The sequence below is a fragment of the Natator depressus genome, chromosome 1 (genome assembly GCF_965152275.1).
Source record: "Natator depressus isolate rNatDep1 chromosome 1, rNatDep2.hap1, whole genome shotgun sequence".
Taxonomy (NCBI): domain Eukaryota; kingdom Metazoa; phylum Chordata; order Testudines; family Cheloniidae; genus Natator; species Natator depressus.
The window spans coordinates 290940025-290966643 of NC_134234.1; the positions used below are offsets into that span (position 1 = coordinate 290940025).

General features: G+C 38.9%; 1 protein-coding gene, 1 long non-coding RNA gene and 1 other non-coding gene across 6 annotated transcripts in view; 1 reads left to right on the top strand and 2 right to left on the bottom strand.

The window, feature by feature from the left end:
• SLC38A4 (solute carrier family 38 member 4) overlaps positions 1-26619 on the top strand; it is a 62406-nt gene that overhangs the window by 13836 nt on the left and 21951 nt on the right. For 2 of the 4 annotated variants that reach the window (XM_074942159.1, XM_074942161.1), the window contains exons 2-4: positions 20168-20242; positions 20567-20628; positions 24938-25156. In XM_074942159.1, the coding sequence (XP_074798260.1) occupies positions 25038-25156 (119 nt within the window). In that variant the 5' untranslated portion in view covers positions 20168-20242; positions 20567-20628; positions 24938-25037. The remainder of the gene's footprint in view (positions 1-20167; positions 20243-20566; positions 20629-24937; positions 25157-26619) is intronic. The other 2 variants (XM_074942160.1, XM_074942158.1) reach the window with 2 other exon arrangements.
• LOC141980689 (uncharacterized) overlaps positions 3575-26619 on the bottom strand; it is a 71683-nt gene continuing 48638 nt past the window's right edge. The window contains exons 3-4 of the long non-coding RNA XR_012637590.1: positions 6803-6865; positions 3575-3600 (exon numbers count right to left, since the gene is read on the bottom strand). This is a non-coding gene — a long non-coding RNA (uncharacterized LOC141980689). The remainder of the gene's footprint in view (positions 3601-6802; positions 6866-26619) is intronic.
• On the bottom strand, positions 26170-26242 carry TRNAR-UCG (transfer RNA arginine (anticodon UCG)). The gene has a single exon. It is a non-coding gene; the product is annotated as a tRNA-Arg (tRNA).

Below are 26619 nucleotides of genomic sequence, written 5' to 3' on the forward strand. Positions count from 1 at the left end.
CCATACGTTTGATTGGTACTATTCCTGCTCCTATCAGTTAGAGTGAATGGAGTTCTCAGGACCAGATTGTTTCTCCTGCCTGAACATGTGAGGTTGAGCAAACACATCCTTCCCAGCAGCCAGGAGAAAAGGGGAGGGAGATATAAATAAATACCTCCAACCTGTCTGCACTTCATTAACTGGCAAAGAAGGGGAAAAGCTATTTTTCTGGCTATTCAGTGCCACAGCCAGAAAGAGAGGAAATAAGGCATCAGATTCGGCCCTGTCTTATGCCATATGCCACATATGTTAGGTTTGCTTAAGGTATAAATCAAGGCCCATGATGAAAAATGGAATTGTTGGAAGCGTCCAGAAAAATTGTTGTGATATCCTGGCATTGCAGTGTTTGTTTTGATATGTTATAATATCAGGACATCATTCCTCCATTATTTGATCAGTCTCTGGAATGCCATTTGATGTAAAGGATGTCCCATGCTACAAGGTTAAACATCATTGGGCTGTAGAAAGATGACAAAGAGAATGTATTAAATAGAATGTTGCTCCTGGGGGAGTTCTGCGCCACTGCACGTGCGCAGAATTCCTGTCCCCCGCAGATTTCTTTGCTTCCCCGCAGAAAAATGACTTTCTGACCGGGAAGCAAAGGGAAGCTGCAAGAGCAGTCACACACCACTCGCTAGCTGCACAGATACATCGTTTCAGGCACCCGGAGCAGCCAGTGGAGAGGTAAATCAACGCAGGGCTGGGGAGACTCCAGCCAGTGGCTCCTATCCTGAGCCAGGATCAGATGCTAGTCCCGGCTCGGCTGAAGGCAGGAGAGGATGGGACTTCCTCTTCCCCTGCAAGGATTGGCTGGGGCTGTGTCAGACCCACCCCCAAAAACCTCTCCCAGCTGCAGGAAGCTCAGCATCCTCCCCTGCTTTCTGCCCTCATCCTCCTTAGCTGCAGGGTGAGGGGTCACTGTACAGGGAGCTGCTCCCCCATCTGCCCAACCCCCGTGCATCTGGACCTCCCATACCTAGACACCCCCACCAAGCCTCACCCCATACACCCAGAACCCCCCTAGCCCTCCATACCCAAACCCCACCTCATTGAACCTCAGCCCTGCATCTGGGGCCCCCTGCACTCATGCCTTCTGACCCCCACTCCTGCACCCAGACCACCCCATCCACTGAGCTCCCTGCACTCAAACTCCCACCCCCAGCACCATCCTAAGCCGCCACATCCAAACTCCCATCCCAATTATCCCAATTAGCTGCACCCAGACCCCGACACCCAGACTCCTCTGCTGAGCCCCAACCATTTTCACCTGCCCCAGCTCCTGGAACCCCCCCCCCCAACAAGCCTTTGTGCATCCACATCCCCCCTCACCTAGACCCCCCACTGAGCTGCCGACACCCAGATTATCCCACACAGAATCCTCTCACACCACACCTGGATTCTCCCACTCTGAGCCCCTCCACACTTGGATCCTGCGTAGTTGAGCCTGCCTGCCCCACACCTGGTGCACCTGGCACAGAGGGGCATGGCCCCAAAGTGTTTCTGGGGCAGGCCTTGTGCTGTGTCAGGATCAGATGCAGCCTCACCACTGAGTCCATGTCCTGGGGATGGGGGTGGGGAGGCTGCAGGATGATCTCCCACCTTCATGCAGTCAGTAGCCTGTGCTACCCACTGCCATGCTGAAGCCTCTATATTTATTTATTGACAAATAAAACTTGCAGAATTTTAAAATATTGTGCACAGAATTTTTATTTTTTTTGGTGCATAATGCTCTCAGGAGTAGAGTGTGCACTGCAGCTCCATGCTTTATGGCAATGGGATTCTTTCATACTGTTTTCAAATGCAGTGCAGTTTGAGAATTCAGCATTCAGGGACCAAGAGCTGCAGCCATATAGAAATAATAGAATATACTTCCTAAATAAATAAATAGGTATAAAATATAGAAAAGAATGGATTCTATGTTTTGTAGTGCCACTGATCCATCAACGAAGAGCGATTTTTACCCAGCAGACTCTTCAAAAAGGACATCACAGTGAAGGTATGGGTAATTAGCCTTTTTTTGCCTAACAGTCTCTATATTTACATTTTCATCAGGAGTCAGTTTTAGGGTTATTTGTATGCTCAGTAACATTCAACAATATCATTCTAAAACAGGACAATTTTCTCTCTCTTTCTCTCACTCATATATAATAATTGTGCAGCTCTGTGGCATTAGCATCTGAGTTCTGTGACAACTTTGAACAAAATAAAAGAGTCTCCATTCAAGAAAATTGGTCTGACTTAATAGCATGAAATTCTGGAATTGAAATCAATGGGAGTTTTGCAATTTACGGTAGTTGGACCAGGATTTTGCCCATAACCTTCAGACATTCTGGAATGGTTAATCAAAGATATGTGTAAATAAACATTCTATGCACTCTGCTCTAAAGTTTGTCATATGAGGGGTTGGGGTCTGGCCAACTGTCAGACAGACTGAGTTCCATTATGCAAGGGTCTTCTACTGACTATTTTGGCAGTTCTAGAGAGAGAAATCCCAAGTAGCATCAGCAGGGCAACCCAGCAAGTCTTGATCGCTGTGACAGGGCATAGATAATTCCTCATGTAAGTGGCTCCTAGAACATTGAAGTCTTTACAGGTAATAAGTACTCAGAAACAGGCAGACAAAAGTGCAGAGTATGAAACATCAGGGTAATGTGCTCACAGCAACCCCACCACCTCTGCTTTAGGAGGCAAGCAGTTACATTTGCAACAGCTGAAGCCTCCCTGTTTTCCTTAAGGGCAACCCCAACTAGAGTGCATTCCCTTTGAAGTGACAAAGGCATGGATCTCTCTGGCAGGCCTACAGAACATATAACAACAAGTCATGGCCTCTGTCAGGGAGTCCGGCTGTACAACTGAGTATGACTCATTGGCTGCAGACCATATTACCAAAGAGTGGACACACACCTCAAACAGGTGCAGCCTTCACCCACTCTGTTTAATGCTTCTCTCACCAGCAAACATTGTTTTCATATTATCCAGCTTTAGTTTTAGCTACTTTATACTGATGCATTTCTCTACCTCATTAGGCACAAGACAGCAGGTACACCATTAAATTCCTACAAGTACATTCAATGGGGGTTTAGCAAGAATGCAACCTTGTGAGACTGCACATGTGAGAACCTGCAGGGAGGAAGAGCAATCACTCAACACAATTATCTAGGTTCTCTCATTCCTATGTGCTGAATTCTTACAGCAGAGGTCAGCGGGACATTCATTTAATAGACAAACAAAACCTACCAAGTCTGTTGGGTTTGTGTGTGCTTTAACATTCCCATAGTTAGAGCTTTAAATGTGATTTTCCCAGCATGCACTATTCTACAATACAACAATTTATGCCCCTACCAGATCAAAGAGCTCACTTATACATGGGCAGGGAGGGAAGTGAGGTAAGCACTATTCTTTTTAGCTGAGAAAGTGATTTTGCCATTTAAAAAAAAATATGTTTCTATGCACCAACCAAAATAATGAGACTTTGCAAAGTGGTGCCGTATACTGGGAAAAGTAACCATTTACCTGATCCTCTCTAGGCTAGCTCCATGTGTCAGCCAAACTGCATGGCACCTAAAACATAAAAAATTGTAATTTTAAATTCACTTACCTGCTGAAGGCCTCACCTACCTTTGGTATTTGGTGCGTTCAACACATATATCTTTACAGTTAACTACTTTTTTAAAATATACATTGCAGGTTATCTTTATAGCTGAAATTTAACCCATAATTTGCCTAGCAGTACCTGTGTTTTTCAATATCTGATGTCATGGGCATATATTACATTTTTGAGGAACAATGGACTGAGTTTAAGACGGTCTTAACTACAAATTTCCTTGTTCTTCATTTTGTGAAAGACTTGGCATTCCATAAATATAGTTGTTACTTTGGAAGAGTTGCAGTTAGTTTTCTCTTTTTTTTTAATAGATACTTTATAAATTGGTTCTAGAAATACCTGCTCCTCTATTACATCAATAGAATGTAGATCTTGAAAGCCATTCCACAGCCACACCTGCTACCTTCAATTAGCTGGAAGAAGAAGATTCTCTTTCAATTTTGCTGGGCCACAATGATTTGCAGACTGGTTTGTGTTCCATGTGCAGATATTCAAGAGATGAGGATATAGCCTGTAGCATTTACTCCATTTTTCTGGTTACACGAGCAACTTCCATGCCTTATGGAACTATACTTTTCTCTATGGAATCAAATATTTTTCTTTCTGATCTGTGCTCCAGTTCTTGGGAAAATTTATCGTTCCTAGGAGCATTTGTTTATTAAACTGTTTTTACCCTGACAGGTTGTGAGATATTAAACATTAAAAATTATGTCATTCTGTTTATCATTTTGGATTTTTTCCATCTCAATTTTGACATGATTTTAGTTGCTATGGAGAACAACTATAACCAGAAACCAGTGATTTATTCCTTTAGGACCAAATTATAATAAGCCTAGTCACATTGAAACCACTTGGAATCACTTGTAGTAATTTGCTATTGAACGGATAACCCTTTGAGTAAGTTACTATTCAGTGTGGAAGGGGCATCATTTGATCCTTAATGTCTGGAAGGCCACCTTTCAAGTAGAGTAAAACATTAGACTAACTTTAGCTGCTTATGAGGTATCAGATGCTAAAATCACATCAGAGAGAACAGGCGTGAAGTTTGGAAAGCAGGAGAGTAATCAGCATTGATATTTTAAAGTAAGTTGTCTAATGATAGCAAAAACTCTTATGTAGGAAGTAAGTATCATTATACATATTTTATATATAAGGATTGGAAAGGTATACTTCATATTCCATTGAAAAGCTTTGCAATCATTAGTGTCCAAAATTTGCTTTTAGTCTTGATGGTTCTTGTGATGATGCTCTTTCTTAAAACTATCACTAATAGTCTTGTTTCTTGTTACTCTCCTAACAAAAAGAGTAGAGATGATCCAAGGTTTTCAAAATATTGATTGGAAAAAAAGGAAATAATTTTTTTTCTACCAGCAGTAATAAATAGCAAGTCCTGAACCTTGGACTGGTGCTAAGTTATAGAACACTTTCAGCCTTACCATACTTCATGCATTCCGCTTTTTCCTTTTATAATTTTTGAAGGACAAAATAAAAGTTGCATATTTCAGAAATGAATGCAAACTGAATTGCAGAGAAGGCGAGGAGTCCTGTGATAAGCTAACAAGAGATAGAAAATTCCACTGAAAGTAAGGGTATATCTGCACAGGGATAAAAGACCCACAGCAGCCACGACTGGCCCAGGTCAGGTGACTGTGGCTCATGGGACTAGAAGTAGCTGCGTAGACATTTAGGCTTGAGCCCGAGCTCTGGGACCTCCACCCTTGTACAGTCCCAGAGCTCAGGCTTCAGCCCAACCCTGAATGTCTATATTGTGATTTTTCACAGTCAGGAAATGAATCTTTATTTCACAAGCCCACTATATTGCTTCCCTAGTCTAAGGTAATATTTCATACCGCTTTTAAAAAAAATTCATGTGTGATGATCTGACTAATGTAATAATAGCAAGGAGCAAAACCGCTACCCACTGCAGGACCATACATTTCTTGTGATTTAAGAGAGAAAGAGTAAATATTAGGGCCCAATCATGTCATCTTCAGGCAAAATAGCAGTGTAGCCTAAATAAGAAATTCAGGATTGGGCTCATGGTTTTACTTTGCAATTTACTGCCTAAGTACATTGATACATGCACCGAGAAACAAAGCAAAGGAGATAATGAAATAATTACTACTTGATTTTCAGTAGAGTGACACAGAAATGCCTTTTCTCTCCAGTGCTAGATCATTTTCTGTTTTTAGTTTATATTTGAAAACACCATTTCATGTGTGCAGAGTGTTTTGTTGTTGGGGCATTTAGTAGCATTGAACTATGACCTTAGTGAAGTCAGTGGAGTTACTCATATGCATAAATGCTACTTGCATGACTAAGGGCTTGTAGGATCTGGATATTAGCTTGTAGTTATGTCTTTATCTAGCAAACAAAGAGAATTAAGAAAAAGAAGAGTAATGCTACAGCTCCTGTGAAAGCACATCATAGGTGCTATGTTCCGTTAGCATTAACATGAACTTTCATGGTTTCCGGCTTTCAGAGATGGAATTGCTGCAGAAGGCGTAAATTTATCCTAAGGAGATGAGGAGTGCTTTGGGTTGCTTAGGATTAACTTCTCCAGCTAATTAAGGATAGTATTGGCAGATTGAAAGGTGTCCCATCCTGACGTTGGCTGGAGAATGGCTAAAACAGAGCTCAGAAGGGACATGTAAAGTGTGACTGGTTCAGGAGACAGAAACTTTCACCTATAGGTCACTGCAGTGAACCTAGCCCAGCGCAGTAGTGACTGAAAGTCACTGTTACCACCTGGTGGCTGTTCAGTAGCTTATGTGAAATGATTTGATGGCTAATCCAAGTGCCTACATCATAAAATTCCATGTCATTGTAGACACCTGTTTGCAGACTCATCTAAACCCAAACCACAGGGGATCAAAGACAAGAAATACGTCCTGGGTTCTGGGCATGCGTTAGATTGAGGGGACCACAAATTTCTCCATACACACAAATTTCTCCTTCCCTCCTAACAGATCAATGAATCTACACTAACAAACTCATTGCCATTAAACCAAAGATTGACAACTAGAGTCCAAATACATTAATACAATTGAAAATAGAAATCTGAGCAATACAACCATACCATGCACCTCCACAAGAGCTTGCATTCCTTCCATGTTTTATTTAAATGGGAATATATAATGTAAAACATAGTTCACTTACCTTGTAGTGCTTCTTGCAATAAAAAAACAGATTTATCTTCTGAGTCTTCTTGTTTTGTCAACCCTGCTGGAATGGATACAAAAAAAAATCTCAATGCAGTGCATCAACATGTTTAAATAGTGCCTTTCAGAAAGGATTCAGGAGCAAATATGTACAGTTGCACTGGGCAACTGCTCTTGCAGAGTTCAAGTTAAACAAATATCTATTGCAAGGTATATCTCGTAATGAGGTTGTTCTCTCACATTTTTTCAAGGGTCATGGTCGTAACCTGTGAATTGTGTTTTTCAGATTTGTGAAATTGCTAATCAACATTTTTACAAAACTACACAATATTATAATGAAAACATAACATAAAAGCATGTGGTGCAAAAAAGTGAGAGTTCATTTACTGCTGAAATTGTTGGCTTCCTGATTTTACATTTAAACTGTACAATCAAATTGAAGAAGTAACAACATTTATATTATATTGAATAAATTATAGCTGGCTATAAGAAAATAGGCATTTTAAATTAATGAGGACATTTTGCACAGGCAGATGGAAGGACAGTTATTAAACAAAAATACTGAGGTATATTCAGTTATTAAACACGCAGTAGAACTACTACTCGCCTGTGTGAAGTCACTCAGATGCACGAGTGTTTGCAGGATTGAGGCCCTAATGTTTGATGTGATGTACCTGCTGTGTTCTCTAGAATGTCAACACAGCCAGTTGACTCAGGAACTATGATTACTAATGGGATTTGATAAAAAATATACACTAACTACATATTAAAAGTTACTAACTTGTATTTTATTAATACTGACAAAAAGGTTAACAGGTTTTCTCATTAGGTGCCGTTTCTACCAGTATGAATTTTTTTTTAAATAATCAATTTCAGACAGATTAAAAATTCAGACCATTAGGATCTGTATTTCTTTTCTGTGTTTGTGAATATTTTTCTAACCTTTTTGTCCAGAAAGGCCTTTCAGACTGAATCATCATTAGCATACAGTACACTTCGTGATTTGCAGTAGCGTGCTCCAAATCTCAGTGAAATGTGTGTCTTTATTTGACCCATTTTGTAAGTGGCCGGTCTATGTTAAGAACATAGGACCATAAGAATGGCCATACTGGGTCAGACCAATGGTCCATCTATCCCAGTATCCTGTCTTTCAAGAATGGCCAATGCCAGATGCTTCAAAGGGAATGAACAAAACAGGGAAATTATCAGGTGATCCATCCCCTGTCATACAGTCCCAGCATCTGGCAGTCAAATTGTGAGGTATGATTAGACCTTGACAGACAACATCTCTCACCTTGAAAGAAGCCTGATAGTTGGGCAATCAAAAATTCTTTAGGCTTCTCTTGAGCATTTTGCGATAAAGGATCACTTTTGCCTTGCCTTGCCTTTAGCGTTGTTAGTGGGATCAATGGAAGAGAAAATATGTGGTCTGACTGGAAATTCGACTTACTAGACAGAGCATCCATGCCAAACCAAAATCCCCATGTAAATTGCCTTCCCAGTGGATGAAAGCCACCAACTAAAGACACTGTCACAAGTGTCAGGAGCAATAACCACTCTGGTTTTTGTTACTAAAAGAACTACGGCGTGACATGCAAACAAAACTGTAAATTTTTAAAGCTATGACAAAGAACAAGAACTGAACAGAAACATTTGATAAGGCAAAAGAAAATACCTTTCGAGGTGATACCCCAACATTAAAATAAATATGTGCTCCCTCATCACTGCCTATCTGACAGCTAGTTACATTTTTTAAAAGGCCCACCAGTCCATGTTATTCCTAGATTGCAAGAGACTAGAGAGGCCATTGAAGAGAAAAATAATATAGATGGAAAAGCTAAAACATTACAGGTCTAATTTAGATTATTCCCTAATAGCTAGTGATGTTACTTTTTGGATAAGAAAAGATTTGCAGATCTCCAGGAAGTCACAGCATTAACAAAATTCCAAAATCAACTTTCTCTCAAGAGTTCTGATGAGCAGGGACTTTGTTATTTTAGGATTAGAGAGAGAATGAAAAACAAATAATGAAGGCCTTTTGATAGCAGTAGGGGCTCACTAATTAAAAATGTGCTTGTTGTGGACAAAGAATGTAATTGCTTAAATGAACCTGTCTTTAATTAATTAGAAAAACAATCATCTCAGTCACTGTGCCAAAATATTGCAGTTAAGTTGAAGAATTTTATTGAACGAACTGATGTCATTGTTTTATATAATGCTGTTATACTGATCATTATTCTTAATATAATTTCCTGAAACTTTAAAACTTTTATGAGACAAGTGATTTTAATGTTAAAACAGGTTGAGACAACTGTTTGATTTAAAAGAACAGTTCGGCTGGATCATGTTTCATTAGGAATTACTGCTACATAATTTTGAATATAATCATGTATAAGATAAAATATGTTATGAATTAAGTGCACTTTAGCAATACATAGATGGGTTTAAACTCTCACATTAGCATTTGCTCTATCTCAGACACAAAGGCATTTGAAAATTAGTTTGATCCTATTTACCTAATCCAGATGTAATGAGCTAGATCCGCCAGTCACTAAATCCACGTTGTACTGTTGAAAGTGGACTCAGACTGGTCATAAATAGCCAGCAGAAAATCCCCGCAGTGCTGGGAAGTTCCCCAGTAGTGCAAAGCTGGAGAAGGTAGTAGAGCCAGCTGCTATGCTGCCTACTTCTGTCCTCCTGGGATAAGGTCACTGAGGTGGTGTAAGTTAGAGCTGCTTCTGGCTGACACTACACTGTATCCAAGCAGAGCTCAGATGGGGCAGAGACTCCAATATCCAATGCAGATACAGTAATGTTTTAAAAAACTTAAACCAATTGACTCAGTATATTAACCACATGTGCAATAAGTCAACCGCTTCTGCAAGTTGAAGTTGAAGCTAGACAAATTTAGGCTGGAAATAAGGCATAAATTGAGAGTAATTAACTACTGCAGCAATTTAGAAGGTAGATTCTCTATCACTGTCAATTTTAAAATCAAGATTAGATGTTTTTTCTGAAAGATATACTCTAGGAATTCTTTTGGGGAAGATCTATGACCTGTGTTGTACAGGAGGTCAGACTCACAATGGTCTTGGAATCGATGAAATCTTGTGTGTCTGTGACAACATCAATAAATAGTTAATCATTTTAGCACAAAGCCACATAAACTTTTTATAGTCCCCCCACTCCCTGCCTCCTTACCATGCTGTGGGGGAGCAGGAATAGCAGGGGAGGGGCCGGGGGGTAGCCTCCCTGCCCGGGAGCTCAAGGGCTGGGCAGGATGGTCCCGGAGGCCGGATGTGGCCCGCAGGCTGTAGTTTGCCCACCCCCACCTCTGCGATAGTTACTGTACAAACATACAGTACATGAGAGTCCCTGCCTCAAAGAGTTTTAAGGACCTATAGTATAAAAGGAACGGAGAAACTCAGTGGAATAAGATTTGATGTTTTAGGTCTAGGAGTCAGGAAGGAACTTGCCCCCATGCCGAACCTCTCAGAATTAGAGGAACTACTAGATCTTAAGAGCAAGATTGCTTCTTCTAAAACATCAGACACTGGCCAACGTCAAGGTAGGTGACTGAAGTTGATGGATCAATAGTTGGATGAGGAATGGCAAACCTCATAGTACGTTCAGTTTGATCAGAGCAAAAACATGTTTTCACAGGTTAAGAAAAAGAATACAAAAAACACGTTAGTATACTAAATGTGATTTAGAGTCTAAAGAGCTGAGCCAGATTTCTCTTTTTAAAGGGAAAAAATGCACATCCAGGCATAGTCTCCTATGACAATAATAATAATGAGCAATAACAATAATATGAATAATATTTTGTTATAAGCCATATGGTTCTCTGTTATTGCTGTAAAAGCTGATGAAGCATTACATAAAGCAACTAACCATGGGAGTTAGAGATTGTTGGATAATACAAATACATGGAACTGACAGGGAAAAATACTCTTTCCAGAACTGAAACTTTAAAAGTTTAAACAAGAAACATAATAGAATATTTTCACATTAGACTACATTTTCTGGGGTAGTTTTTTTCCCCATTGTATTTTTACAAGACTTTAAATTTTATCATTATTTCTATTAATTAATAACCAATCTATCTTCAGTACATATATGCTTCCATCACCATAGTATCTGACCACCTTACAATTTTAATGTGTTTATCCTCACAACATCCCTGTGAGGTAGGATTATCCCCATTTTACAGATGGGGAACTGAAGCACCGAGAGGCTAAGTGACTTGCCCAAGGTCACTCTAGAAGTCTGTAGCTAAGCAGGGAATTGAACCTAGGTCTCCCAAGTCCTCTGTTAGTGCCCTAACCACTGGGCTATCCTTCCCAGAGCGTAATGGTCAACAGTGTGAATCTCTTTTGCACTAAGGCCCCTTTGAACTGCCAAAACAGTGTAAAGGAGTTGTACCGTAAATGAGAATCAAGCCCCACTTTCACCTCTCTAATTATTAAATTAAGTAAACAAGGAAACCTTGTAAATTGCCACAATCCACAGGTCTCCCAGGCCATTCTTTTTTTTTTTCCCCTTGTCTTTATTTTAGATTGTAAGCGTCTAAGCCCTCGTGCCTGATACAGAGCTGAAGCACTATCACTGTCTATGTACCCAGTCATCTGTCCCTATGTTGGCTGGGTACATGTCAGCTCAGGACACGATGCAGAGATAAAATTTCTAAACACCATTAATAACTGCATTCTGAAGCAGCTACTCATGAAACCCACAAGGGGAGAGGCAATTCCTGATTAAGTCCTAAGTGGAGCACAGGATCTGGTGCAAGAAGTGAATATAGCTGAATTGCTCAGTAGTAGTGACCATATGTAATTAAATATATCATCCTTCTTGGGTGGGGAGAAGCCCTCCACTGTAGCATTTAACTTCAAAAAAGGGAACTAGACAAAAATGAAGAAGCTAGTTAAATGGAAATTAAAAGGAACAGTCACAAGAATGAAATGCCTGCAGGCCTCATGGAAACTTTTTAAAAAACCATAATGGAGGCTCAAATTAAACGTGTACCCCAAATTTAAAAAAATAGCAAGAGGACCCCAAAATATGCCAATGTGGCTAAACAGCATAAAAAGAGGTGGTTAGAGGCAAAAAGGCATCCTTTAAAAATTGGAAGTCAAATTCTACTGAGGAAAATAGAAAGGAGTATAAACACTGGCAAATCAAGTGTAAAAGTATAATTAGGCAGGCCAAAAAAGAATTTGAAGAGTAACTAGGAAAAGACACAAAAACTAACAGCAAAAACAAAAAAAATCTAAGTACATCAGAGACAGGAAAAGTGTGAAACCATTAGTGAGGCCACTGGATGATTGAGGTACTAAAAGAGAACTCAGGGAAGACAAGGCTGTTGCAGAAAGCTAATGAATTCTTTGCATCTGCCTTCACTGCAGAGGAGATTTCCACAGCTGAGCCATTCTTTTTAGGTGACAAATCTGAGGAACTGTCCCACAATAAGTTGTTGATAGAGGAGGTTTTGGAACAAATTGATAAATTAAATAGTAAAATGTCACCAGGACCAGATTAAATCATCCAAGAGTTCTGAAGGAACTCAAATCTGAAATTGCAGAACTACTGACTGTGGTATGTAACCTATCACTTACATCAGCCTCTGTACCAGATACTGGAGAATAGCTAATGTAACTCCAATTTTTAAAAAAGGCTCCAAAGGTGATCCTGGCAATTACAGGCTGGTAAGCCTAACTTCAGTACCAGGCAAATTGATTGAAACTATAGTAAATAACAGAATTATCAGATACACATATGAACATGATTTGTTGGGGAAGAGTCAACACAGCTTTTGTAAAGGGAAATCATGCCTCAGCAATCTATTCAATTTTTTTGAGGGGTTCAACAAACGTGGACAAGGGTGATCCAGTAGATACAGTGTACTTGGACTTTTAGAAAGCCTTTGACAAGGTCCCTCACCAAAGGCTCTTGAGCAAAGTAAGGAGTCCTGGGATAAGATCCTCTCATGGATCAGTAACTGGTTAAAAGATGGGGTGGGGCGGGAGAAGGGTAGGAATAAATGGTCAGTTTTCAGAATGGAGAGAGGTAAATAGTGGTCTCCCCCAAGGGTCTGTACAGGCACCAGTGCTGTTCAACATATTCATAAATGATTTGGAAAAAGGGGTAAGCAGTGAGGTGGCAAAATTTGCAGATGATACAAAATTGCTCAGGATAGTAAGTCCAAAGCAGACTGCAAAGAATTACAAAGGGATATCACAAAACTGGGTGACTGGGCAACAAAATGGCAGATGAAATTCAATGTTGATAAATGCAAAGTAATGCACACTGGAAGACATAATTCCAACAATATATACAAAATGAATCGGTCTAAATTAGCTGTTGCCTACAATTCAAGAAAGAGATCTTGGAATCATCGTGGATAGTTCTCTGAAAACATCCACTCACTGTGCAGCAGTAATAAAAAAAAATTAACAAAATGTTAGGAATCATTAGAAAAGGGATAGATAATAAGACAGTAAATATCATAATGCCACTATACAAATCCATGATACGCCAACACCTTGAATACTGTCTGAAGTTCTGGTCATCCTGTCTCAAAAAAGATGCATTAAAATTGGAAAAGGCACAGAGAGGGGCAATGAAAATAATTAGGGGTATGGAACAGCTTCCATATGAGGAGAGATTAAAAAGCTTGGGACCATTCAGCTTAGAAATGAGACAACAGAGGGAGGAGAGGAGGATATGATAGAGGTCTATAAATTCATGAATGGTGTGGAGAAAGTAAATAAGGAAGCATTTTTTACGCATTCATATAACACAAGAAATAGAGGGCACTCAAAATTAATAGTCAGCAGGTTTAAAACAAAAGGAAGTACTTCTTTACACAAGGCACAGTCAGCCTATGGAAATGGTTGACAGAGGATGCTGTGAAGGCCAAAACTATAACTGGGTTCAAGAAAGAATTAGATAACTTCATGAAGGATAGGTCCATCAATGGCTATTGGCCAAGACGGTCAGGGATGCAACCCCATGCTGACTGTCCCTAAGCCGCTAACTGCCAGATGCTGGGACTAGAAGACAGGGGGATGGATCACTCAATAATCGCCGTGTTCTGTTCATTCCCTTTCAAGCATCTGACATTGGCTGCTGTTTGAAAACAGGGTACTGGGTTAGATGGACCATTGGTCTGCCCCAATACGGCCATTCTTATGTTCTAATAATTATAATGTATGTCTATATCTTAAGTGCTACAATATATTACACTTTCAAAATGCTAAATCAGTATAAACAGTGGTATTACTCTACTGCAGATTTTGCTAACGATAAGGAATTCAGATTGTTTCCATTGACTGATTTAGATCTCGTTTCATCTTAAATAGAAAAGGTAAAGAGTCCTAAATAGAAAAGGTAGGTCAGTGTCTTCAAGAAGAATGGTCAGACTAATAGTTATCTGTTTTAGTAAGTTGCAAAAAATTATCTGATTCACAGTAGGACTGAAAAAGAAAAGGCCAGTTTGTGGATAGCCTGCACATACATGGGATAGAGGATGACATGTAGGCATAACTACAGTCCTTGCATTCAGAGAGGCACAAGCACTGCTCAGGGTAATAGTCTGCCACTAAATTTTGTTATTAGCCCTTATAAATTGGGTAGGTGAGGTTCTGTGGCCGGCACTGTGCAGGAGGTCAGACTAGATGATCATGATGGTCCCTTATGACATTAAAACTTGGTGAGTCTATGACGGAAGAGAAAATATTCAGCGATGATCTTGTCACTTCTCTACCAGCCAGCAGACTTTGCCCCACATGGACAGGAATCCAAGCTGCACCCTTTCGAAAGGCATAGCAGCAATTTCCCTTCTGCTCCCAAAGACACTGGGCTTGTGTAAGCCACACACCTCCTGGGTGTGGTGTTCTGTCCCCTGTAGTGGCACCGAGACCATTTAGAGCAGGGGTGGGCAAACTTTTTGGCCCAAGGACCACATCTGGGTATGGAAATTGTATGGCGGGCCATTAATGCTCACAAAATTGGGGGGTGGGGTGAGGGCTCTGGGGTAGGGCCAGAAATGAGGTTTCTGGCCAATGGGAGTTGCAGGGGCAGCACTTGGGGTGGGGGCAGCGTGCGGAGTCCCCTGGCTGCACCTATGCCTAGGAGCTGGAGGAGCGACATGCCTCTGCTTCTGGGAGCCACGCGGAGCCCTGGACCCCACTCCCCAGCGTGAGCTCGAGGGCCAGATTAAAACATCTGAAGGGCTGGATCTGGCCTCCGGCCCATAGTTTGCTCAACCCTGATTTAGAGAGAGAGAAAGCAATTAATGAGTCTGCTCTACAGCCTTAGCTAACAGCCAGTTGACTTTTAGCTCACACATTAGAGGCTCATGCACTAAGCTCCCGAGGTCCCAGGTTTGATTCCTCCCCCCGACAACCGGGGTCTGTCAGTGTTACAAGAGGGGGCTCATCCAGGATTTTAACTCAGAAGTCTCTGAAGCTCGGGACGCACTTCCTCAGCTAGGGGAAGTATGTAACCCACGCACCTCCTGGGTGTGGTGTTCTGTCCCCTGTAGTGGCACCGAAACCATTTAGAGAGAGAGAAAGCAATTAATGAGTCTGTTCTACAGCCTTAGCAAACAGCCAGTTGGCTTTTCGCTCATGTGGTAGAGGCTCATACACTAAGCTCCAGAGGTCCCAGGTTTGATCCCGCCCACTGATGAGGGGGGTCTGTCGGCATTACATTTGCATGAGACAAAATGCTCCTGCTGAGTTACTGGGTCTGTACACCACTCACTACCAAGGACACTGATTAAAAGCCACACTTTAGCCCAAAATGTCATTCCAAAAAATTCATTTATCTAATAGTCCTTTCCCTTCAACTGCTGAAATCATTACTTCAAGTTAGCTTTCAGCCATAACTATTGCATGAGTTTGGGAAAGGGGTTAAGGGAAAAACGTAGGTGTTTGTTCTCTTGTTACCACAAAAGGGAGCTCTCTGGAACAAATACATGGTGTAGTGTGAAGTGATTTGGTGAATGGGGAGCTAGAGTATCAATTCAAAATAGACAGATGTAAAAGGCCTGTAATATCTGCAAGTAACTATCAAGTCATGGCTGTAGGGTAATTTGGGGTTCCCTATACATCATATCCCAGTATTTCTGTAATTATTTTATTTACATACCTTTATAAATAAAATAATTACAGAAATACTGCCCAATTACCACCCAGCTATGCTACTTGTTGATTGTTCCTATACCTTACAGCTATGTCTGTTTTTTGTAGAATGGGGACTGCTTTCTTTCTTTTTTGTAAAGCACCTAATACATCATGGACACTTATAGAATACAAATAATAGCCAGAAGCTTGCAATGAGAATCCCCTGGGAGGACCCCCTGCATCTGTGCAGTTCTCAGTGCAGGATCAGGGCCAATAATAATCATCCTAACAATGTAGGATGTTCTTGAGTGTGTTGCAAAAAGAATATATTTTTGTTACAAGTTATCTGAAAAATTGGCTTCACTGAAGTAGTCTTTATTATTTTAGGGGATGGAACAACAAGAAGCCCTGGGGTGAAAACCTAGAGAGTACATTTATGTCTGTTACTGGAAGCATTCAAACAAGAACATGTTTTGCATTCAGTCACAATTTATTTTTTGAATATGCTTTTAAATATTTTGCATTTATTAATGTATGTCCTCACTATCTGCTTTTAACTTCTGCTTGAAGAATCTAGCAACAATAAATCTTTATAATTGGTGACATCATGGCTCATTACAATGCAGAGACATTGTAATGTCATAAACAAATATTGTAGGCCATCTATATCGCACTTAAAATGGAAAGCTAACTGCCAAAGGTCTATTGGCAAACACATTAATATATATGAAATATAACTATAATAGCACAATTCAGAAATTAGTGCTGAATATGAGGAACCATCTTTCTTAAGTAAAGGTGAATCACCCAAATTTTATATTATCTGTTGTGGACATTCCTCAATGAACTTTGGAATATTCCTGGATATTTCTTCTTTTAATTTGCTTTGTGAAACCTGTTATAAAGGGACTGGTGCAAACTTGGTGATGAAAAGACTAATATTCTACAGGAGACTCTGAGTTCCACCAAAGTCTCTCACTTTTTCGATGTGAGAAATTCAATGTTGCTGCTTCCCTCAGAATATTTGAAGGTCATTCTGTGACAGAAAAGCTAGTGAACCTTGTCAAGTATTCTTGATTTTGTTCCTCAAAATTGTAAGTATTAACAGGGGTTCATTTAAATAAATGTGTATTTCCCTCTCACTGTGTGGGTTGTTATGTACATAACTGTATAGACCAAGATCAGAAAATCTGTTGTGTCCTGTGATTCTTTCTCAGGCCCTTTCTTTATATATTGCTTGACATAAAGTATAGAATGGGATTTATCTAGGACTGAAACACTCTCTAGAGAGAATGTATTCTAATCCTTTTAAAATGTGGATTGGGGTGTGTGTGTGAGAGAGAGATCCTTTTATGACATCTGTACTAGTGTCCAGATAGGCTTATAGTTCACTAATGAACAGGACCAATTATTATACAAAATTAAAGTTTGCTTTTTCTTTAAAGTTTTATTTTGGTCATTTGTGTGATGACAGTTGTTAGAAAGTGGTGGCCCAATTCTGTTGTCCAGTGAAACCTCCTGTGACTTCAGTGGGAATATTGCTAGTGCAAAGAACCACAGACTTGGGACCCAAGTCTTTATCAAAATGGTACCTTACTTAAAGTAACTAATGACTCATTTTCATTCTGGGTCAAATGCTGCTTGCCTTGCACACACAAGCAGTGCTGTTTAGCAATGGGACTACTCATGCGAGTCAGAAGTGCAACATTGGCCCAAAATGGGCATATTGTAATTGAATTTAAAAAGAAAAAGAAATTACAGGTGAGAGTGGATTGTCCTGTGAAAATGCTAATGAAATAATAGTTAAAACATTTAACAAAATGCAACGTTCTGGAAACAAGGACAAACTGTTTGTATTTTGGTGAAAACATCTCCTGCACCATTAGGACCCCCACAAGCTCAAACTATAATGTGGTTTATCCCATCAATATTATATATCATCATCTGTCATCAAAGCAAGTTTTGATTGGCCAATGGTTCATTCAAATGATGGCACAAATTCTTATCTTATTAAACATGGCTGTTAGGTTTTGTTGTGAGGTCCTTTAATGAGGTTTGGCCTACATAAACTGAAAGTCCTGGTAGTTGTGAATGTGTGGGAAGCATTTTGTTTGCACTTGCAGGCCATTCCTCATTTCAAGTACTGCTAATATCGGCTGAGAGGACCCACCTGATCCTTCACCCAGCTGAAGACTGTACATGCTGTCAAGTATTAAGGCTTACCAACTGGCACTGGTTACCACCACTAGCACTAACTCGGTTTTCAAACAGAGAAACAGAGCTCTTCCGCATACAAAACCTTGCAAGTACAGAAGATAGTTGAGCTGATGCCTCCATCTTCTAGCCTTTCCATGTTTGAGGGCCCACTTCAAACCTCCTGAACAGATAAGAGCTGTAATGGATATTTGGACTGTTGATGCCAGGGCCACCAGACAAGCTTTCTCTGAAAGGACATCTTGTCAGGGTTGTATGCAGTGTTGTTGTAGCTGTGTTGGTCCCAGGATATTAGAGAGACAAACCTGAAGAAGAGCTCTGTGTAAGTTCGAAAGCTTGTCTCTCTCACCAGCAGAAGTTGGTCCAATAAAGGGTATTACCTCACCCACCTTGTCTCATCTTTTCAGGGGTAGGTCTGGGAGTTGGTCCTGGAGTTAAGTGACCAGATGCTGTCCTAGGGGCTCCATCCAATGGTAATGCACCCATTAATAAGGGCAGGCTAGCATCGCTATGATTGTGGGAGAAAGAAAAGAAAGTCACTCTTTTGAGTCCTCCTAACTTGGCTATAAATAGAAGGTCATGGCAAATTACTAAATGGTAGAACTCATGTTCTTGGTGATTTAAAAAATAAATGAAAGCTAATCTTGATATATATTTTTTTCCATTAGGTCAAAAAATAATTAAAAGTAATTTTTACAGCTGCTCCTGAGTTGATACTACGTTTATTGCTGAATTCCCCTGCCAGGCTTTGTGGTTTGCAATCACATTTTCATTTGTTTAAAGAAATGTTTTTCTCTCCCCTGTTGCTGCACAAAACACCATATAAACAATAGGGGGAAATGGTAAAACTGACTACACCCAGTTTACAAAGTAAACAAACTGAAAATCAATACTTTTTTCCTCTAATCTCTTTCAGTGACAGTAATATTAGGGTTTACTTGTAACAATAGTAGTTACAACATTTTGGGGCAGAATTGTGATTTTTAAGTTGACTGGGGCCTATTAAATTTTTAAATGACACAAGCTCTTTTGGACAGGTTTTCAATAATGTTTTTTATTTGTATGACTTAGCTCTCCCCCATTAAAAAATGACTAAGAGAGAGTGTGTGTGTGTATTTACAAAGCCAATTTTAATCGAGTGAGTGTAATCCTTTCCATAAAATTAAAATAATGAAAAACCATCCCAACTTGCATCTTCTCTAACATACAATCAGTGGTTTGATCACTATGCCCATATAGTTTATTAAGAATTATTATAATTATTATTCAGTTAGATAATGGAGCACAAATCCTAAACTGTGTAATTGATATATTGAAACGTAGCTTCTCCTCAAGTATGTGTTTCAAATAAATAAATAATATTAAATACTTCCCATATATAGTGCACTACATATATTAGAATGAATCCTTGCAGCAGCCCTAGGAGGTAAATAATTACAGTAAATAGTCACCATTTTCCAGATGGGGAAACTACCACAAACACAGGCCAAACAATATGTCAAAGACCACACCCTATAGCCCCAATCCTGCCTAGGGAGAACTCAGTTAAGGATCTGGACCTAATTCAGTGGTAGACTGGGAATGAGAACGCAGATGCCCTGGCTATAGGTCCTAAACCATACTGTCACTCACTTTCATAACTAAATTGTGTTACTGTAACTTTGATGCTGATGAAAAATTAGTTTAAAAATATTGTATCTCTTCCTTGAGCATCGAGATTAGCAAACTAAAATAACAAGGTAATCTACATCATCCTGACTATGACACAAGTCTAGGTAAAACTTTCTGCAGATATGCATTTTGTTAGAATGCCAAGCTCAGAGAGCAAATACCTCTGATGACTGATTGCACCAGAAAATTGATTTACCTTTTTTTTTTTAAAAGAGCTGACGCAAGTTTGACAATGGGAGGTGTTGGGGTATCGTTGTTGCTGATTGGTTCATCTGATACACTCCCATTTGTCTTTAAATGATTGTCCAGCTGCACAAGGACTCAGATGAGCCAACTTTCTATTACAGGTGCAAGTTAAGATATCACTTGCTTAGAAAGCAAGCAAGCAAGCAAGCAAGCAAGATAACGTGTTTGATTTGGAGGTAAACCTAAAAATGTACCTTTACAATGTCTATTCATTTTATTGTATACTTCTTCCACTTAACACATTTTAAGCTGAAGAATTTGAGAAAACTTTGTGCAAATGTAATTCATTTGTAAATTTAAATGAAGAGTGAAGAACTGGCAGTTAAGATTTGCTATACTGTAGTTGTAATTGGCATTAGCAGGTGTATTTGTTTTTACATCAGGCATGAAATTCAGTCCCCTTTTTTGGACAGAAAATCAAATCTAAGAAAGAAATGAAACAGCAGGAGGTTTCTAAAGTTGACCAGTTAATTAGGAATGATATGCTCGTGTTCTTTTAGGGCCTCTGGTTAACTACTGAGAATTTTTATCAAGACTCTTGGTTTACCTGGCTAATATTCAAGTAAGTAAATGAATATGAAAATAAATTGTTCATTTTAATTGTGTGTTTATTTTAAGGTAGCAATTATGGCACTTTTCGTCTTCAAATTGCTTTAGAAACAACATTAGTTCTTTAAATGCATTGTCGTTGAGACTAAGAGTCAGGAAAATCCACTGATTCATATACAGTGATAGGACATAAAAGTACTAGCCATTGCAAAATGCTTGAAAATGCAACAGTTAGGCAAATAAGGCAAGGTCACAGATAAACCTAATTGATAAACCTCAACTTATTCAGAATCCTAGATGCAACACAGAAAGTAAATCAAAATTGCTATGAAATAAAATGGAAAAACAAGTTCATGTTTTTCTTAATTGTTTCATTACATATTAAAAAGCAATTTGAACACATTTTCTGAGTACCTTTTAAAAATTATGTTCTATTCTAAAGCAAAGCAGATGAACTTGACACGAGGTTTTGAGAGAAATATTGCTTTAGAGGGGTAATGCTTTGTGCGTCCAATATTTTCATTTTAATGTAATACCTTAAAAGAAAAAAATCATCCTTTTGTTTCAGTCTGCCTTCTTGTTCCACAAGAAGCAGCAAAAGCCTAGGCATGTTATAGCTGGATTTAAGGAACATAGTTAAGCTAGTAGACTTTTCTGACATCTATACCTAAGGGAAAAAAATGGTAGTGGTCTAAAGTAGAAAAAGGAGCTGGTGTATAATACTGCCGCTTAACATAGCATTTGCAGTTCTTCCCTTTTTTTATGCCTGTGCCTTTAGAAGTGCTTTGTGGGGGAAAAGACATTGTTTCTAAACATTGTAGCTTGTACTTCTTAAGGTAGCAACAGCAATACACAGCGGTGGCTGGCAGCCGAGTATGTGAAATCTGGTTTACATCTTTGACATATAGGCCAGCTATTGGAAGATTGGGATTTTATGTGAACAGTGTATTTTATGTGAATAGATTCTTTTGAAGGTGAAGTGCATCAGAGATTTTGAACATGCAGGATTTTTTTCCACCCTAGATAACAAGTTAAAAATAGGTTTGCCTGTAGTTACTTGTCTGAGGTGATCATATTTCTGAAGTTTGCACAATAAATAACTGATTCCACACAGATTTGGGTAAGATTAACTAACATTTCAATGCATTCACTGCCTTGCATAAAACATGCCTTGGAAATATTTATAAATTTCTGAAAAAAATTGACATTCCAATTATGTGAATAAATAACTTAGATTCTGCAAATACTTATGCAAGTGCCCAAGTTTACTTACATGAGTAGTCCCAGTGATTTCAACAAAATTTCTCATACGAGTAAAAAGTTACATATACATATTTGCAGGACTGGGACCTAAGGATTGGACTGTAAAAAGTCTGTAATCTGCAACGTACATGGTAGCAACAAAATATATATACACGTATTAATTAGTAGTCTTTTTAATTAAATAAAGATGTATACAATTTCAGAGAGAAAAGGTGGGTGAGGTAATATATTTTATTAGACCAACTACTGTTGGGGAAAGAGACAAGTTGTCAAGCTACACAAAACTCTTCTTCAGCTCTGTTCAGCTGTAAAGCTTGTCTCTTCCATCCACAGAAGCTGGTCCAATAAAAGATATTACCTCACACGCCTTGTCTCTCTCCTATCCCAGGTCCAACACAGCTACAACAGTACTGCAAACTACAATTTAAGATTTCATTAGGTATGAGAAGTGTTCAGAGTAAGGAACGCTATCCTGACAGAGTGACCGATTAAAATTTTTCAAAATAAATGCCCATGGAATTGAGGTGTAGCAATGTGCTAGTCTTCAATTAGGCCTGATCCTGCAAGCCCTTATGCATGAGAGTAGCTCTGGGCATGTGCGTATTCCCATGGAGTCTGGAACTACTCACATGCCCAAAGTTACTCGTGTGTACGCAAGAGTTTGCAAGACTGGTGACCTGGAGAGAAGGATTTCAACAAATTAAGGGCCCAATCCCCCAAACACTGATGAAGATTAAGGGAACTACTTGTGGTAATAAGCACTACACTCATTAGTAAGTGTTCACAGGATTGGGACCTAAAATTGATGATGATTCAGCCTGATCCTTAAAACATAAGTAATTTTATAGTCCTTTGAGACAATAAGTAAAATGACTAACTTAAGTAAGTGTTTGAAGGATCAGCCTTTAAAATAGAACCTACACCCTAACACATATTTTCTGTCATATACTTCTTTCCTTTCCAAATATAGTACAGACTGTGCAATACAGAATTTCTCTCTTAACCTAATCTCTGTGTTAATTAATCCATGGTAATGTTTCTGCTACACTGTTCTCTTTGTTCCTCAACACTAAAATAGTCAGTATAGCAGGGGTGATACAATTGGAAGAATATTGCTAAAGCGAGCATTTGTTAGTGTTCACAACAGAGATTTTCTTCATCACTGGCAGGTTGTGTTCGATTGCCTGATTTTCTTAGATATAGATTTAAAATAAGCATCTGGATACTATATGAATCTGCTTCTTGGAACGCAAAAAAGTTTGGTTTTAGAGGTACTGTTATGAATGAGTTTACCATTGTCTCAGCAAGGACCCAGTTCTTTTCTTTACTTCAGCTGGAGTTATTCATGTCCTCAGTGGGCAAAATCAGACCCTTGGAATGTAAGCATGCCTAGCTATCTCTGACCTAATGCCAGATTCAGTAATCAGTCTCAGTCTAAGTGCTGGAGTGGCAGCAGAAAGGAATAAACAGAGCAGCTATCTCTGGTAGGAAATTGGCAAAAACACCTTGATATTCTTTTGCTTTTCAATTATTAGATAAAAATAAATGTTACTAGAGTAAGGTAATTTATTGTAGTTTTTGACACAAGGTCAATTTTAGCTCCAGTGTTGGTGTTTAAAGTTTACATTTACATTTTACACACACATTTTAATGTTGTGCTGCTAAAAGTAAGTTTGAGACTGCAGATGTTAGGAATGGCATATTAATGGCTATATAGACTAGTGAAGGTTTGGTAATTAAGTGTGGAACTAAACATCCATGAATGCAAAAACTGGAGAATTTTTAATAAGTAATTGCATGCTTAGGGCTAGAGTAAAGCAAAAATAGAATGCTGCTTGTGCTGGGTTTTTTAATAGTAATTTGTATTCTGCAGTGTTTCTAGGCATTTAGTCATAGCATTAAGAATACAGTATTTTATTTTCTGGTACACAACTCAGGAAATATATGGTGGATTCTTTTAATGTGTTATACTGGGAGGCACAAGGATAAAGAGTCAGGGGTCCATAGTTCAGTAACCAGCTATATGACTTGCGGCCAGTCCCTTCATCTCTCTATGCCTTTGTTTCCCCATCTGTGAAATGGGGATACTATTATTAAGTCATTTTGGTAAAGCACTTTCAGAAGAAAAAAAATGCTGTACAACTGCATAATATTAGTGGTATATTCTGAAACTTGGGAATGAGTAAACAAATGTAAAAGTGTATCTGTAAACTGAGATTGTAAGTATAAACTCATGTTAATGCCAAAGACAAATCATCATACTATTTATATTATAGAGCATATGGTTTATATTGGGCCATATAAAAAGATGATTATTTATCCAGATTATTATTATTATTTATCCAGATCCTCTCATGAGACTAAAGGCATATTAAATTGTGTAAATATGTAATAATTCTGTTTGAGAGATAGTTTATATTATTTAAAACTATCTAAAAGTTTTGATGGACAAGTATTAAACTGAGATGTGATAGGGTGAAGTGCATTGTGCAGCCAGCAGCAGCTTGATTATTTTTAACATGTAGCCATACTTATCTAGCAATATATGTTTCAAGACACCAAGTGTTTCCCTCAGAAAAATAATTTGACTGTAATGTCTTCATACGATGGTCAGTAAAGTTTATATATAGCATTTCCCTATCAACAACCCAACCCTGATACAGTTAATCTCAGGTTAAGGGTGCATCTTAATGATTATCCACAATATCAATTAAAAAACAAAATAATTTTTCCCAGATTTTACATTAAATCTGTTTACAGTGATAGTTTTTTTTATAGATAGACTATATATACCTGTGTTTTATTATTATTCTAGGAGAGGTTGGAAACCTATTGTGTAGGTCTGTCGTCTTACATTTTGAGAAAGACCGAGTGGAAAGATGCTGTATAAAAAAAAAAAAGAAAGGAATATTTTGCTTGTATTTATCCAGAATTTTCCCAAGCTGCAGCAGTTGCCTCCCTTAATGTTATTACAAAGAACAAACACAAACAGAGGGAATCACACTCATTTATCTAATTTGAGGAAAATTCTAATGAGTTATTTTGTGATCTGTTTGCAGAACAGAGTGTTCTGAAAGTTAACACATGGTGGAGAGAACCTGTAAGCAGAAGGTACAGTATTGTTTACACTGTAGAAGCTAGAAAGCGCTGACCACTCAAATGGATCGCATGGAACTGCAAAATGTCAACATCAAACTTGATGAGGAGAGCAATAGCGGAGAAAGCATTGAAGACAGCTACACGGATATAATAGATCCAGAAAAAGCTACTATTAGCAGGTATGTACTTAAATAAAAAGGGGTTTATGTTCAGACTAAAAAGAGGTAATCAAAGACTAACATGCGATGCACCAGGATTTCACTTATGGCATCCTGAAATTAAATTCAGATTAGGTCACAAATTAAAACTGGTTTGATTGTTTAGTGGCTATTCCCCAAATCACAAAATCACTGCACTCTTTGACATGATTATCATTGTGGGTAGAATAGCTGAGATATTCAAGGTCAATAGTGAGATGCATTGGTAAAAATCTGTGCTGAGATTTGGCAGCACTGACTGTCCAGTTCATGACTCTGAACACAAGCTGTCCAATATCATAAACACTCAGTTCTCATAATACCTGTATATTTATAAAGGCAATTACAGGGTTCTTTGACACCTAGATTCATATAATTACTGAGTTTTAGCACGTTGTTTTCATTCAAAATTGTTTGTTTGCAATTTATATGATCAGAGGTCTCTTAGTTTTAAAACATGTAGTCTTCAAACTAATTTCAAGACAAAGCAATGGCCTATTAAATATGCAATTTCAATGTGAAAGTTTTACACAGAGAAGCAGTTTATTTCTTCTTTTACTTTACTCCTTATTAATAGAAAAATTTCTGGAGAATGTCTCCGTTAAGACCAAGAAATCAAATAGAAATCCAATGATTCTCTGAGCTAAAGTTAATATTGAGTGTTAAGAAACATCACAATTTTAAGTCCTGCTTTACTGAGGCAAAACGTCAGTAAAAATCAGTAGGAAGAGGAGGGTTCTGAACAACACTGAAAATCAGGTCGCATCATTAAGTGCCTAAATCATAGAATCATAGAATATCATAGTTCGAAGGGACCTCAGGAGGTCATCTAGTCCAACCCCCTGCTCAAAGCAGGACCAGTCCCCAATGTTTGCCCCAGATCCCTAAATGGCCCCCTCAAGGATTGAACTCACAACCCTGGGTTTAGCAGGCCAATGCTCAAACCACTGAGCTATCCCTCCCCCTCAAAAGCTACTTTTTCAAGCCAATTCCTGCGACCGCGGCAGGACTCGAACCTGCAATCTTCTGATCCGAAGTCAGACGCCTTATCCATTAGGCCACGCGGCCACTCTAATAGGGAGGTAGGAGCATAACTTTGGGAACCCACATTTGAAAATCCTGGCCATTGTTCTTAGATGACACACATGGCTCCAGAATTCAATTTAACTCTTAAATAATATGATATTTCTTCATTGCCCCTAAACACAGCCATGAGCCAAAGTTCAGGTCTGGATCCAAACTTTGGCAAATAGGGGAGATCTAGGATTTCACACTGATCCTCTGTAAAGATAAGGTTTACCTGGAAAGTCCACTCAAATATTCCCCAGGTGTGTTTGGATCCTGTAGTTCCATTTAGGTTCATATCAGTATCTTCTATTTTAAGGCCCTGGTCTTGCAATTAAATCTGCTAGTGTTGATCCCTGCACCTCTAGAATGTTCTAGGG